Source organism: Diceros bicornis, chromosome 41, assembly GCF_020826845.1.
Source record: "Diceros bicornis minor isolate mBicDic1 chromosome 41, mDicBic1.mat.cur, whole genome shotgun sequence".
Taxonomy (NCBI): Eukaryota; Metazoa; Chordata; class Mammalia; order Perissodactyla; family Rhinocerotidae; genus Diceros; species Diceros bicornis.
This window is the reverse complement of record NC_080780.1, coordinates 496368-513704: the sequence shown is the minus strand read 5'-3', so window position 1 is coordinate 513704 and position 17337 is coordinate 496368. Positions and strand designations below refer to the sequence as shown.

Genomic DNA, 17337 nt, shown 5'->3' with positions numbered 1-17337 from the left:
AATCTGAGCACCTTGATCTTCCACATAATTCTCAGCTTTGTCCTGAGCTCCAGCCAATCACAGCTCTCTCTTTCCTTCCACACAGTTATGAAATGCCTTATGCCTGTCTGCACCCGTGGCATGCCCCTCCATCCTGTTCTTTAATTAAGGGCTCCTGCAAGAAGCCATCTCTAGCCAGATCCACCCAGTTTAATCACTTTTATATTCTTTCTACATTCCTTTAGCATACAAGATGTATAATACATGATATATGATAACATCAAGGGGATAAATTATTACTGTATGAATATTTTCAACCATTTCACTCCGGTCTGCTGAAGAGTGAGTGATTGTGTATTTGGTGATGTGGGTTCCTTCCTCTACCACCCCTGGAGACTTCTCTCTAGTACGATTACTTCTTTTAGTCTTTTAAAGCAACATGTGGAGGAAATATGGAAGGGAAGAAGACCAGCATGAGTGAGGTTGATGATGAGGTAGGTTGATGGAGAAGTTTAGGTGGGAGGGACACCAAGGGAATCGGCTGGCGAAAAGACACAGATGAAAGAGGAAAGATAATTTTAAGAGTATTGCTGTAAACTGTGCATACTGTTCCCAAAATTTACGAAATATGAGTAAGCAGATTGAAATGCCTTTATGAGTGTTGTAGAGTGCAATTTTTAGCATGATTTCTTTTTATAATAGTATTAAACTGGATGAGCAATGGAGGTAGATGTGGTTTCCATGGTATTATATAATAAAAATAAGATGGAATAATAATTTAAATGCCCATTATCCTGCAAGTCTTTATATGGAGCAGTACTTGTTCCTAATGGAAAACCTGTGAAGCGATATGACTGTCACCGGGTTATGTTTTACAGGATTATGTCTAGTCCCCTCAGGCAGACGTTAGACTTCATGAGGGCTTAGAGCCTATGAGTCAGACGTTTATTGTAGGACAAATGGAGTCAGCTCCTTAGAAATAACAAAACAGTGATTGAAAATGGCAGCCCACAGTGCAGTTCTTAGTCATACTGGTTCTAAAAACAAAGCAGTCCTGGTGACAATATGCCCAGATTCAAATAAAAGGCTATACCCATGTGTCACCTGAACCATCTCGATTGTTGACCTGACGAGATCCCTGTGTCTCATCACAGATCTGGGGAGCCTTCTGGCTCTGGCAGAGCTCGTCCTGGCTCTGGCTGCCTTGCCGGAGAGGAGAAAGCCTGTGCCAGAAATGCTAATGAGGGGAAGTCAGCTAGTTCCCCTGGAGCCCTGCTTTTCCTTCAGTGCCTTTTGGTCTCCAACTTTGGCTGCAAAACAGTTCCCTGTAAAAAAATCTCCGAGTAAAGCCATTCAATTCACAGCTGTCACCAAGACAGCAACATGTCCATTTCCAGAGGAAAAATGCAAAGCAGAATGTACATTCCCGCTCTGACCCCTCTCAGAGCAGCACCTCAATCCCTAATTCAAAGCCTTCTACTTGCACAGCAGGCCCGGCTACATCAGACACGTGGCTGGCGCTCACGGGGGTGAGTCAGTTTATTTTCATGGGATTGCCTTGAGGAGGACATATGTAAACTTCATTTTATTGATTAAGAAGCAGAATCTCAGAGTCCAAGGGGCCACACCAGGGTGGACGTTGAGCCCACCTGCCTCTCACTTGGAAGCCACCTGCTGAAGCGTGGAGTGAGGAGGCAAATCCTGAGCCCCACCATCCCACCTGTGAAAATTCCACCTCGCCGTGCTCAATGGGTGTTGTTAAAAACTTACAGCAGGACTAGGGGCTTAGATTTGCTGTTACGTATAATCAGGGGCCACCGTGTGTTTTTTAAATTTGAGAGGACATCATAGAAAAGGATCTGGAAATGATGAACTGAAAAAGAATTTCAAGGACATTCTTCTGACAAACGCAGGGAGTGATGAAATCAGAGCAGGCAGTAATCAGCGTGTGAACCCGGATGTGAGGGCAGAGACTGACTGCCAAGAGGTGGATGTGAGGGACCAACCTGGAGGCGAGGCAGGACCTGGTGATGGGTGCTACCCAGCAGGGCGCAGGACACCAAGGCAAGGCACAGCGGTCAAAAATGACTGCAGACTTCTGGTTTACGCCTGGACAGTTGTGAGAAGGCAGCAATCATGACTGTGATAGCAAAGTGACATGACACAAGAGTGGGTGGAGAAAGGGGGCCCCTTTGGGAGAAACTCTTTTGGCCAGAAATCAGTGGGCACCTCAGGCCCACTACTCTATTCTTCCTGCTGCTAATGGAGAGCTACAACGAGCAGCTACATGCAGCAGATTTGGGCCAGAGATCAAGACAAAGATGCTTTCCCTGCAGCATCGCCGCCTCTCGTCATTGTTTCTGGGCAATGCGAGCCCCGACTTGAAGGACTTCTGATGGGAGCGCACAATCAACAAGGCCTGTGGTCACTCTTGAGGGTGTCAGACTGGCCCACAGAGCCTGACTGCACATAAAAAATAATAACTGAGTTACTGTAATGATACAACATTGTGAGATTTTATCAGGATGGGTAAAGCTAGAATTTTACTAGTTCTTTCTTTGGTCAGTGTTAAAATTTGCATCTTTACAGTTTTCATATTACAGCAATTATTACTACAGTCAAATAGCCTGGTGCCCACTAGGGAATAATTATGCCAGAGAACAGGAAATGATTCAGGCTTCATTTCCCTTGGTATTTTATCATGCGTATAACTCCTTGGGGAGTGCAGAAAATATTTGTTTTGAATGTTCCTAACTTGGTGGTACTTTCAAATTCTGATTTAGCCAGAACTTTAAAAAAAATCATATAAATCAATAGCAATTACCTAATTCTAAATTGAATCATAACCCCAAAAAGAAATGTGCTATTAGAACAGTATAGACTCCAAGCGATCAGCAATATACTTTCACTCTCATAAAAGGAAATAATAAAAGGAAAAAACAAAGAGAAAACAGAAAATGAAAATAGAATAAAAAACTCATTTACTTTATTATTTTAATTTAAGAATGACCTTCTGTCGTACTTCAACATTTAAAATCTGGCCAATGTTCAAAGTTGACAAAATTATTTTTAATTTTAAGAAGGTATAATTTGCCAATTAGATTAATGTGTTTATTATTACTGAGAGACTGGGGAAGAGTCTTATTTTTGATTCATAACAAAAACTTCTGTAACCTTCTGGATAATGGCCTGGATTCTGCATTTTTATTACAGCAAGAGGACCTTTGATGCTTTGCTGTGTTTATGAAGGACAGCCATATTAGGACATTTTGTACTTCCAATCTCTTCTTATTTGTTAATCTGGCACTTTTTCAATCATACACTTTTGAAAATGCAAATTATTTCACATTAAAAAATATAAATTCATATAGCATATTATGTATAGTTTTAATGCATTCAGACTCCTAAAACTATAATTCATTACAGCATTTTAATTTATTTGATTTATATGTGTGCCCTGAGTTAATATTCTAATCATTTGCAAACTCAATTAAGCTTTATCTTGATAAATTTTTACTTTTTGACAAATTATATTACATTTGTACAAAATAATACATTCTTGGTATATTGATCACTCCTTTGATATACTGGCAACATGTAAATATCCACCTTTTCAATTTCACTTTCATCCATTTTCCCAAAGCACTGAGATATTGCTAATCCAACAGGTATATTGCAGAGTGAAATGTCCTCAAGTTTGCACCAAAACATTTCAAAAATGTCATTTTTCTAATGTGCTCAACTTTTAGTTATTTTGAATATGACTTGGCAAGCCATTTGTTTAATAGGACATTGCTACTTAACCAAGTTTGAATACACTTTCACTCAATTATGACAATATTTTATATGTTTTACAGAGGTGATTTTATAATATCTTTCTAATGATATTTAAAGTGTGTCTTCATACTGCTGATGAAGACAATTATATTAAATATTTAGTTATTTGAGATGAATATACAAGAAATGTTCTATATGTCACAGAAATCTTGAGGAACCACCTTGAAAGGAATGACACTATTGTTAGATTAATTTATACACAAATTCCCCTTGTTCACGCTGGCTCATGCAGAATCAAGAAACAAATAGACATGAGATTTCATATTATCCTTAATACTTATTTCCTTGACTCTAAAAAGATACAAACTTGCAAATTGTGCTCGTGCCTGCGCCATTTTGAGCTGATACTATATTCTGACCCTAAATCGTGTCTATTTCTCAATTAGTTAGAAGCCAAAAGAAGAAAAAGGGTGTGTAGTAAGGAAGACTCTCCCACCAAACTTCCAACGTAGATTGGGGCATACAGTCAAATATTACATCTAATATTCATTGCTAATGCAAATTTTTACCTTTTTTGTTCTTTTTGATATTTGGGAAGTCATATTAGGTACCACTAGCTAGAGCCCATCTTTATTCTCAAATCAAACCACCCATGTTCTTTATGATAAATGATACTACTTGTAGGATAGGGGAAGATCCTGGCAGGACAAGGGCAAAGAGTACCTGCTGGGAAGGATGGAGAAGCAGGGTTGAGGGATGAGTTTTGTTGGGGCTTGGCAGCTAGGCAGAGAGGTTTCAGCTGATATATTAAGAAAGCAGAGCCAAGAGGTTTTTGGGCAGATGGTAGCAGAATTGGGTTGAAGGCATTTTGTCTGGTATGAGTGTGCAGGATTAGAGAGGAGAAAAGCTAGAGTCAGGGAGATAAGTATTAAGGAAAAGGAAATCTCTTGGGAATTTCATTATGCCTAACTCAAAGTCAAGGGCCAGCAACCACATCCCACAAAATCATGTCTCCTCTACATCTGATAGTATCAAATCTCCTGTCTACTCATTCTGCATGTGCCAATCAATGCAAAAAAATGGACACTTGTGTCATTTCTAGGAGCAGAGACACTATAAGCTTCTAGAGGGCAGACACTAGGCCTTTCATCTTCAAATCTCTGGTCTTTGGAATATAGTAAGTCTTAGAAAATGTTTATTAAGTGAATGAATGAAAATGAGAGTGAATAAAAACGGGAGCAAAACATGCTAGAGGATACAGTTTTTCTTGAACCACAAGTCAAATGATAACAGACAACTTTAGGTTCCTGGTCATGTATCATTTCCTCTGAGAACAGGGCGGTTGGAACAATAGACTATTCCATTTCCTTTCAGAAGTGCTATATTGAATGAATACCTGCTATGAACCAGAAGACACATGAAGGAATTTGTGCATTTAGCTCTCTCAGTACCCAAGTGGGAGGGGAAGGAGTTGTGGACCTAGGGTAATCTGTGCATTCCTTCAGTTGCAAACATGAGGCCCATGGAGATATTTCTTCATGCAGTGGGAAATGTACCAGTATGGAAACCTATGAAAACAATCCTTCCATAACTGTGAAAATGATTTCTTTTCAAAGACAGCAGAAAATTTTAGAAAATATCTCAATAAGATAGATGATGACAAGTTTACACATCCAGAAATGTCAGTAGATCAGGAATCAAAGAAACAGGTTGGCAGTACTAATGTATCATCCCCGTCCTGAGGAATTGTGGCCAGAGCCGAAGATCAGGGCAAAGTGTGGAATATCCCCAGGGTGCTGGGGCCATGATCAAGGAGCCTTGAAGGACTGGGTCTGGAAAAGCCAAAACTGGATGGCAAGATACAGAAGGGACAACTATCGCAAAGTTGGAGAACCCCCAGAGGAGCCATGGAGTGAAAGTTCAGGGACATGAGCCAAAAAGTCCTGCGTCCAGAGGCTTATAAATGAACACGAACCAAACTTTTCCTTGCACTTAAAGGGCTGGTTTAGATGGCTGTTACTCATCTGCTCCAGAGCTCTCTACTCACTATTTCTGAGCATCTCATTAAATTGATGTCTCTTTTATATGGCACATTTCTAAGTGGAGGCAACAGAACAAAGAACAAAGCAGTTGAATTCTGCTTCATCCTGAGCAACAGGAATGGGAAAAGTACTCACGCTCCACAAAGTAAGAGCTGGCATCAATCTTCCAGATGATCTGGCCCCGATGAGAACCATTGACTCCACGGTTCTTATAGTCCAGAAAGTTTTCCGACAAGACCTCATCTATATTCCCAAGAAAATAAAGCAGAGTAGAGAACATATCAGCCAACAGCATATTTAGAAAAGAAATTAAAAGAGCAAAAGATATGAATATCACCTTCATCTCAACAGAAGAAAAGCACCTGGAATCATAGCATCAGAGAGCTAGAAGCATCCTCAGGTACCATCTGAACCAACCCCCCTTTTAATGCCAGAATCCCCTCCCCACTCCTGGCCGGTGATCATCTAGCTGGTTCTTGAACACCTCCAAAAACAGAGAAGTAATTGCTTCCACGGCAGTTCATTTCATTTTTGAATAGCTCTTTCATGTGTTAAATCTCAGTGTAAAAATCTTCCTCCTAACTCTTTCATTAACTGGTCTCCTTTTGGGTCTGAGGATGAGGCATAAAGAAAACATCCAATCACACTTTCCATTTGGGGCCCAGTTCTCATGGGCCACACCCTGTATCGTTTCTTCTCCAGCTTGGACACCCATCATCATCCAATACATGGGACTCATCCATGAATTATCCAGCCTTCCTCATGCACTCGTGCATTCATTTGTTCATTCAACAGACACTTATTGAGACCCAACTACCTGCCATGATGGGAAAGGTGCAGGGACCATGGTGTTGGGCAAAACCTATGCAGTCCTTTGTGAACTTACACACTTTGTGAAAGCTTACAAACAATCGAGGAGGCAGCCTTTAAACACTAAAGAAATAAATGTATTATTACAACTTGTGATAAAGGGATATGAAGGAAAAGAACAGGGTGCTCTGACAGGGTGTTACAAGGAGGGAGGCCAACAAGGGGTCAGGGGAGCACTAAGGGATGAGAAGAAGCCATGAGGATGGAGATTGAGGGTGGATGCGTGGAGAGCGGAGTACGGCCCGGAAGTGGTGTCCAAGGCCCGAGGTGGGGGAGAGCCTGCTGCGTGGAGGCACTGAGAGCAGCTGGAGTTTGAGGGTGTACTTTTTCTCTCCTGCTCTTGCTCTGCTCATCACATTGCAACCCATCAATGTCCTTCTTAAAGCCGGTGCCTGGAGAGGAATGCAGCATTCTTGGAGAGAACAGATTCTGGAAGACCAAGCCAACTGTCACCTCCTTAGTTCCAGACCCCATGTTTTCAGCGCAGACTAGGACAGGGATAGGAATTTACCTTGATCTTCTATGGGGCCCTTGCAGATGGGTACCAGAAAGTAACCATCTGAGCCAGATGGATCTGAGGCTGTGGGAAAACCATGTTTTGAGGGTCCAAATCCACCACAGTAGCTGGAGGAACAACCAGAACTCAAGGGCTCCTGAGGGCAGGCCCGGCTCTGCAGAGAGAGACCAGACCATGGTTGCCCTTTTTGCAACTACAATACCTTGAGGTTCACATCCCGCATCTGGCTGGACCAGGAAAACCAACGGTGATGAGGGGCAAAGAGGGCAGGGCTGGTAGCTAAAGGACCCAACTCCAAGGCCTTAGTGCCATTTACCACAAAGTGGGCGGTAGTAATAACTCTGAGCCCACAGAGGAGGTTTAAATGAGATGACTGGTAGATGTGCTTGTAACCTGCTATGCTGATAGCACATCTTCATAGCACATCTTCGCCTGCCTCCTCTTTGGCAAAGATGATTGAGCAAAGCAATACTGTCTCTCCCTCATTAATGGCAGGAACTCTTTGTATCTCTTGGAAAATAACTTATTTGCAAAATTTGCCCGTCTTTATATTCACAGTGTGTGCTCACAGCCCTGTTTGGGTTACTAAGATGATTGTATAATACATCTTTTACAGTAATTGCCTCATTTCTGCAAAAAAGGCATAATATTTTCCTAGCTCCCTGGGTCCTCATTATAGATATAACAAGTCTCACACCCAGATAGAAATTTGCCTTATTATGGCAATTCTCCCAGGAGTGGCATTTACCCGAATTTATCCTCTCTGATCACCAGAATATTCACTTTCAAAGTCATGGTCAGGTATCCATATACAATAACCCCTAGAAGGGGAATGTTCATTCCCGCATTAGGTAAATGTGTGTTGAGTATTTACTCCACTCCAGGCATTGTGCTAAACCCTGGGGACACACTGGTGATCAAGACATGGTCATGTTCTCAGGAAGTTTCTAATAAATTTGGGGATTTATTTAAAAAAAGAGGCAATTTCACTAGAATATAGTAAGTATAAGAATGAGTTAAATATCCAAGAACCCCAGGGGCACAAATGAGCAAAGGATGGGAGTGAGTGGGTAGGAAGAATCAGAAAAGACTGATGAGAATAGCAAAATAACACATTTTAAAGAGAACCAGATACATTTTGCTGTAACGTTTAAACACATTTTATGAGACTGCCAATTGGTCCTCATCAGTATCCTACTCCTTTACACTAATAATAACACTTCACAACAAATATCACACAAGAAAATAGAACAGTCTATATCCTTGCCTAGATCATCTATGCTGAGAGGTCAACTCCTTCCCCAAAGGCATTTACTGCCAATGGTTAGAACAGTTACTAGTCTTTACTTGGGAATCCAAGTGTAGTGTCAGGGTCAGATGTAGAAAAACAGAATCAGTCTAGATATTTTATGCAGGAAGAGACTGAATGCAGGAATTAGGTATTGGAGAAATGGACTCTACGTTGGGCCTCTGGGAGCAGCCCCAGAACAACACTCGCTCTCCAAGGCACTGCCTCTGCCTCACTCAGAGAGGCCAGATGGGACCTGCTGAGTGCAAGAGCCCTGTCCAGTTGCTGTGATCCGGAGAGCAGGAGGCTGCCGCACAGGCCGCAGCAACTGCCTCTCCACCCACAAAGATGGTGACCAGCCAGCAGCAAACTGAATAGGTTACTGCCACCACCACTGCTTGCTGACACCCACGAAGTGAGTGAGTGGACCCCAGGGCACTGTGGTAGACAAGCTTGATTTATCAAAGCCATGCTTTCAGCAGCCACAGACTAAACAGCAGGAGACTCCCCATGGCTCACTTCCACCTTCCCAGTCTTGCACAGGTGCATCTAAATGAAGGGACCAAATTTAAATTCCAGGACGTGGTTGCACAGGAGTCCGGGAAATGTAATTTTTGGCAGAGCAGATTCTGCACTAGAGAAAGGTGCTGGAGAAGAGAAGAGGACTGGAATGGATGACAGGGCCCAGCCCACGCTGTCCACTGTGGGATGGCAGCCCCCGGGCTCTCTATCCAGAGGTTCTTTTCCAGCATTCTCTGTCATGGCGGAAGTCCCTTTGTGGGAGATAATGTCTGTGTGATTAGAGGGATATTTACAGCCCCTTGAGGCAGGAGGGTTACGTCTACCATTTCCGACTATGTGATCTCAGGTGGCTTATTGAATCCCTCCGCATCTTTGCTTCCTCACTACAAAATGGGGAGAATATTAGTGCCAACCTCAAAAGTCTGTTGTGAGGATTAAAGGAGCTAATGCAGGTAGTGGTCTTAGAACAGTGTCAGACATCTAATAAGCAGCTACTTCTGTTTACAGTGTGGGCTAAAGATAGGGTCCTCTCTGGCAAAGCTTCCTGATACTTAAGGTACAAGACCATTAATAATAACCTGAAATATTAGCTTAGGCCAATACTATTTAAAATTTTGTCACCGCTCATTTTGTATAGAACATGTAGAGATGTATTAAGTTTCTCAGAAAAGATTATATTTGCCGGATGATATTTATTTTCTCTAGTGTGTACCTCCTGTTCAACAGTTTATAATGGAGAAAAGATCTTTGTAGATTATTAAAAAATGGAATCAGAAAGTTCTAGTGAAGCTTACAGAAACAAGCACACCTAAGAAAGACGGAAGGTATTTCTCTTGCTTTGTCTTCAAAATAAAAACTGTAGCTATGGTTTCCACATCCTAACCTATAATAGAAAAGTATACAACAAAAAGACTATTGCCATTGATAGCAGAATGGGCAAGTGAGCCCAGAATCAATTAAACAGGAGAACTGATCCACTACGGACGTCTCCTAAGCTCAACAGAAAAAATACAATGTGGCTTCCGTTTCTCAGAGGAACTCGTGCCTTCTGATAACCAAATCTCGGAAAACTCTCCAAGGGTTCTCCCACTATGGCTAGACCGTGGGTTTACTAAACAGTAGGCCAGGAGATCTGGGGAGAGTCTGCTTGCCTTTCATACTACTAAGGCAAGGATGTAGAAGCTCTGCTGTCTTGTGCTAGGAAGGGACTCTAAGGATAAAAGGCAGGGGAGCCCCTAAAAATTAAAGCCACTCTCTCCGCTTCTGTGGCTTTTCCCTCAGATTGTTTCTTCGAACACAAGTATTCTAACTGGTTGTGCCTTAATGAGGAAGTACAGCTTCAGCTCTTCTGTATTCTAATAGGGTGCCTGATGTAAAGGAAAAACTTCAGTTCTTCATGAGTTGATGTCCTTAAGGAAGCATTCTGGGAGTTTCTGTCTGCAGATGTCTAGCCAGAGAGACAATTTTAGCTTTTGTCCTAAAACATTAAATTTTAAGGCTCTGTACATTAAATGTCTCTTAAGGGCAAGCGTTGGGTTTCTGTACTTACTCTATAATTTCCTATAACTCCTAGTGTGTTGTTTCCTAAACTGGAACACTGATGGACAAATATTGGGAAATTAGAAAGTGTTTCTTGCTCAACAAAGTAGTAGGAAATGCCAGGTTAAACAAAGTAAAGTGGGTTTCTCACTCCAGGCTTCGCAAACCTTTAGTATGTATTGTGAGTCTCTAAGAGTAGGGCAACGTGGTCAGAGTTTTCCATCCATATTTAACCATAGAAGTCTTTCCCCACGGAGTGCTAATTGAAATCCACTGAAATTAATATATAAGATATGAGTGCTATTCACGTGGTTATAATATTCATGCCTTCATACATCATTGCTCTTATCCTACTCTATTGTGTGAGTTCTGATGAAAAATGGATTAGGAAGCTGGAAGGTCTGATTGAGAAACCCTCCCAGAAAAAAGACAGAAAATATACAAGAAAGGCTAAAGTATATCAAGGATAAAAGGGAAAATGTCCACATCTGGAAAATGAAAGTCCTGGAAGAACAAAGGAATATGAAAATATGCTGGCTGAACAGCATTCTTCTGTTGGAATAAGAGATATTGATAAGGTTAGAAAAATCAGTCGTGGCAAATAAATATGAGTACGGTCTAGGGCAGGGTTTCTCAACCTTAGCACTGCTGATATTTTGGGCTGGATAACTCTTTGTTGTGGTGAGGCTGTCGTGTGCATTGTTGGATGTTTAGTAGAAACCCAATGTATGCCAGAAGCACCATCTACAATGTGACATCCAAATATGTCTTCAGACATTACCAAATGTCCACTGGGGGGCAAAACTGCCCTTGATTGAAAACCACTGGTCTATGATTAAAAGCAAGCACCATAAGAGTAGTAAGAGAATGCATAACTTTTAAATAAACAGATCTAGCTAATGGAAAGTAGAAAAGAAAAAAAACAAAAGGAACAAAAAGACAATGCAGTATATAAAGCATATGAAGAAAGATGGCAAAAATAAGTCGTAATATAACAGTAAGTACAATAAATGTAAATGTGCTATTCTAGCCCATTAAAAGTCAGAGACTCCTAGATCAGAATAAAATAGTACACACAATGGGCCACACTCAAAAAGAGACCAAGATTGAAAATAAAGAAAAGAAAAAGATATATCAAGCAAATACAAAGCAGAAGAAAACGGAGACACTAGCAATCTTAAGTAGTTAAAAAAATTGAATTCAAGGCAAAGAGTAGTACAAGAGACACATACAGATCTATAATAATAAACTGTAAGACACCAAAGGAAAAAAAGATATAAACAATATGAACATTTATGTACTTAATCAGAGTCAACATCTACAATGTATAAAACTTACAGAAGTGAAGGTAGAGATAGATGGATTAAAATCAAAAACTGGAAAAATTTTTGCTGAAAGGAATTTTTGACACACTCCATTCAAAAAAATGGAAGAACAAAGAGACAAAAAATCAGAATATACAATATATGATTGAACTTTACATATATATAATACATATACATACATATAAATACATACACACATATATGAGAAAGTGAGGCAATCCTTGCTTTGTTTTGCTTGTGAACGGAAACTTGTACATATCAGAATCATGTCCTTGCTTTGCATGGTTCTGTGGTAACTGTTACCACTGTTACCTTAGCTGCTATGGAACTGTGCAAGGTGAAGACATGGCCGCAGTATGCATAAGTTTCAGTAAACATGTTTTATATATACATATATATAAAATCTCTCTGTTTCTCTCTCTACAGATGGATATAGATCCCTCTCTCTCTATATATATATATTCTCTCTCTATATATAAAATATTCTCTATCTCTAGACAGATGATAGATAGAAAGATAGAGATAACCCTATTCAGAACAAAATATGCTTTCTTTTTTTTTTTTTTTTGAGGAAGATCAGCCCTGAGCTAACATCCATGCTAATCCTCCTCTTTTTTGCTGAGGAAGACTGGGTCTAAGCTAAAATCTATTGCCAATCCTCCTCCTTTTTTCCCCCAAAGCCCCAGTAGATAGTTGTATGTCATAGCTGCACATCCTTCTAGTTGCTGTATGTGGGACGCGGCCTCAGCATGGCCGGACAAGCGGTGAGTCAGTGTGCGCCCGGGATCCGAACCCGGGCCGCCAGTAGCAGAGCGCGCGCACTTAACCGCTAAGCCACGGGGCTGGCCCTAAAATATGCTTTCTTTAAGATCACAAATGGAATATCTACAAACATTGAGTAGGTATAGGTCACAGAAGAAGCCTCAAAAAATTCCAAAGAATCAATTTGATACAGACCATAATCTCTAAACTCACATAGATGGAGCAACCTAGGCATGGAAGATATAGAAGAGAATATATGTCCTCAGACACCAGTCTATGAGTGTGCTTAAAAGATGCCATTTTAGAGAATATTTAATTTTAATTTTTCTCTGAGCTATCATCTCTTAATTTGTTGAATTTTGAATGCATGAATGTACTCTAGTTTCATTATGTTTTAAATTACTGAGCAAATTCTAAATCTAGCATGGTATAGCATGATGTAATAATGATATGATTTATTATAATTCTAAATTAATAGCAAAGCTAGTTTTGCAAATTATGAACATATTATGTCTACTTTACCTATTCAATTATATTTTCATAATTTTTTAAAAATTAATTTTATTTTTTTATTGTGGTAACTGATTTATAATATTATATAAATTTCAGGTGTATATCATTATATTTTGATTTCTGTCTAGGTTACATCATGTTCACCACCCAAAGACTAATTACAATCCATCACTATATACACGTGCCTAATCACCCCTTTCACCCTTCTCCCTCCCCTTTCCCCTCTGGTAACCACCAATCCAATCTCTGTCTCTATGTGTTTGTTTGTTGTTGTTTTTATTTTCTACTTATGAGTGAGATCATACTGTATTTGACTTTCACCCTCTTATTTATTTCGCTTAGCATAATACCCTCAAGGTCCATCCATGTTGTCACAAATGGCCACATTTCATCCTTTTTTACGGCTGAGTAGTATTCCATTGTGTACATATACCACATCTTCTTTATCCATTCGTCCCTTGATGGGCACCTAGGTTGTTTCCAAGTCTTGGCTATTGTGAATAATACTGCAATGAACACAGGGGTGCATATATTGTTATGCATTTGTGGTTTCACATTCTTTGGATAAATATCCAGCAGTGGAATAGCTGGATTGTATGGTTGTTCTATTCTTAATTTTTTGAGGAATCTCCATGTTTTCCATAGTGGCTGCACCAGTTTGCACTATCACCAGCAGTGTATGAGAGTTCCCTTTTTTCCACATCCTCTGCAACACTTGTTATTTCCTGTCTTGTTAATTGTAGCCATTCTGACAGGCGTGAGGTGATATTTCATTGTAGTTTTGATTTGCATTTCCCTGATAGTTAATGATGTTGAACACCTTTTCAGGTGCCCGTTGGCCATCTGTATATCTTCTTTGGAGAAATGTCTGTTTAGATCCTTTGCTCATTTTTTAATTGGGTTGTTAGCATTTTTTTGTTGTTGAGATGTATGAGTTCTTTATATATTTTGGATATTAACCCCTTATCAGATAATGGTTTGCAAATATCTTCTCCCAATTGATAGGTTGTCTTTTTGTTTTGTTGACGGTTTCCTTTGCTGTGCAGAAGCTTTTCAGTTTGATGTAGTCCCATTTGTTTATTTTTTCTCTTGTTTCTCTTGCCCCATCAGGCATGGTACGTGAAAAAATGCTGCTAAGACCGATGTTGCGGAGCATACTGCCTATGTTTTTTTCTAGAAGTTTCATGGTTTCAGGTCTTACATTCAAGTCTTTAATCCATTTTGAGGTAATTTTTGTGTATGGTGTAAGATAATGGTCTACTTTCATTCTTTTGTGTGTGGCTGTCCAGTTTTCCCAACACCATTTATTGAAGAGACTTTCCTTTCTCCATTGTATGTTCTTGGCTCCCTTGTCGAAAATTAGTTGTCCATAGATGTGTGGGCTTATTTCCGGGCTCTCAATTCCATTCCATTGATCTGTGTGTCTGTTTTTGTGCCAGTACCATGCTGTTGTGATTACTATAGCTTTGTAGTATATTTTGAAGTCAGGGAGTGTGATACCTCCAGCTTTGTTCTTTTTTCTCAGGATTCTGTTGGCTATTTGGGGTCTTTTGTTGTTCTATATAAACTATAGGATTCTTTGTTCTATTTCTGTGAAAAATGTCATTGGGACTTTGATAGGATTGCACTGAATCTGTAGATTGTTTTAGGAACTATGGACATTTTAACTATGTTAATTCTTCCAACCCAGGAACATGGAATATCTTTCCATTTCTTTGTGTCTTCTTCTATTTCTTTCAACAGTGTTTTACAGTTTTCAGTGTACAGGTCTTTCACCTCTTTGGTTAAGTTTATTCCTATGTATTTTATTCCTTTTGTTGCAATTGTAACTGGGATTGTATTCTTAATTTCTCTTTCTGCTACTTCGTTGTTAGTGTATAGAAACACAACTGATTTTTGTATGTTGATTTTGTAACCTGCAACTTTGCTGTATTCATTTATTATTTCAAAAAGTTTCTTGGTGGATTCTTTAGGGTTTTCTATATATAAAATCATGTCATTTGCAAATAGTGACAGTTTCACTTCTTTCCAATTTGGATCCCTTTTATTTCCTTTTCTTGCCTGATTGCTCTGGCTATGACTTCCAATATTATATTAAATAGAAGTGGTGAAAGTGGGCATCCTTGTCTGGTTCCTGTTCTTAGAGTGATAGCTTTCAGTTCTTCACCATTGAGAATCACATTAGCTGTGGGTTTGTCATATATGGTCTTTATTATGTTGAGGTACTTTCCTTCTATACCCATTTTATTCAGAGTTTTTATCACAAATGGATACTCTATCTTGTCAAATGCTTTCCCTGCATCTATTGAGATGATCATGTGATTTTTTTATTCTTCATCTTGTTAATGTGGTGTACCACATTGATTGATTTGTAGATGTTGAACCATCCCTGCATCCCTGGAATAAATCCCATTTGATCATGGTGTATGATCTTTTTGTTTTTTTTGTGAGGAAGATCAGCCCTGAGCTAACATCCATGCTGATCCTCTTCTTTTTGCTGAGGAAGACTGGCCCTGAGCTAACATCCGTGCCAATCTTTCTCTACTTTATGTGGGACGCCGCCACAGCATGGTCTGATAAGTGGTGCTTCGGTGCGTGCCCGGGATCTGATCCCGGGCCGCCAGCAGCACAGCATGCGCACTTAACCACTATGCCACGAGGCCGGCCCCTGTATGATCTTTTTAATGTGTTGTTGTATTCGATTTGGTAGTATTTTGTTGAGGATTTTTGCATTGATGTTCATCAGTGATACTGGCCTGTAATTTTCTTTTTTTGTGCTGTCCTTGTCTGGTTTTGGTATCAGGGTAATGTTTGCTTTGTAGAAAGAGTTAGGAAGCTTCTCCTCCTCTTCAATTTTTTGGAAGAATTTGAGAAGGATAGGTATTAGGTCTTTGAATGTTTGGTAGAATTCACCAGGGAAGCCATGTGATCCTCGACTTTTATTTTTTGGGATGTTTTTGATTACTGTTTTGATCTCCTTACTTGTGATTGGTCTATTCAAACTCTCTATTTCTTCTTGATTCAGTTTTGGAAGGTTGTATAATTCTAAGAATTTATCCAATTCTTCTAGATTATCCAATTTGTTGGCATATAGCTTTTCATAGCATTCTCTTATAATCTTTTGTATTCCTGGAGGTGTCTGTTGTAATTTCTCCTGTTTTGTTTCTGATTTTATTTATTTGAGCCTTCTCTCTCATTTTCTTGGTAACTCTAGCTAAGGGCTTATCAATTTTGTTTATCTTTTCAAAGAACCAGCTCTTAGTTTAATTGATTTTTTTCTATTTATTTTTTAGTCTCTATTTCATTTATTTCTGCTCTAATTTTTATTATTTCCTTCCTTCTACTGATTTTGGGCTTTGTTCTTATTTTTCCAGGTCCTTTGGGTAAACTGTTATACTGTTTATTTGAGATTTTTCTTGTTTGTTGATGTAGGCCTGTATTGCTATAAACTTCCCTCTTAGAAGCACTTATACTATATCCCATAAATTTTGGCATGTCATATTTTAATTTTCATTTGTCTCCAGGTATTTTTTTACTTCTTCACTGACCCGATCATTGTTCAGTAGCATTTTGTTTAATCTCCACATATTTGCGGCTTTTCTGATTTTCTTCCTGTAGTTGATTTCTGGTTTCACACCACTAAGGTCAGAAAAGATACTTGTCATTATTTCAATCTTCTCAAATTTATTGACACTTGTTTTGTGGCCTAATACGTGATCTATCCTGGAGAATGTTCCATGTGCATTTGAAAAGAATGTGTATTCTGCAGTTTTTGGATGGAATGTTCTGTATATATCTACTAAGTCCAACTGGTCTAATGTGTCATTTAAGGCCAATGTTTCCTTATTGATCTTCTGTTTGGATGATCTATCCATTGGTGTAAGTGGAGTGTTCAAGTCCCCTACTATTATTGTGTTGCCTTCTATTTATCCTTTTATGTTCATTAATAATTGCTTTATACATTTAGATGCTCCTATGTTGGGTGCACAGATATTTACAAGTGTTATATCCTCTTGTTGGATTGTTCCCTTGATCATTATGTAGTGCCCTTCTTTGTCTCTTGTTACAATTTTTGTTTTAAAGTCTATTTTGTCTGATATAAGCATTGCTACCCCAGCTTTCTTTTCATTGCCATTTGCATGGAGTATCTTTTTCTATCCCTTCACTTTCAGTTTGTGAGTGTCTTTAAGTCTGAAGTGTGTC

General features: G+C 39.4%; 1 protein-coding gene across 1 annotated transcript in view; it reads right to left on the bottom strand.

Moving 5' to 3' along the window:
- The window catches only part of HECW1 (HECT, C2 and WW domain containing E3 ubiquitin protein ligase 1), a 223173-nt gene that overhangs the window by 195201 nt on the left and 10635 nt on the right, over positions 1-17337 (bottom strand). The window contains exon 2 of the mRNA XM_058534679.1: positions 5934-6041. Coding sequence (XP_058390662.1) covers positions 5934-6041 — 108 coding nt within the window. The remainder of the gene's footprint in view (positions 1-5933; positions 6042-17337) is intronic.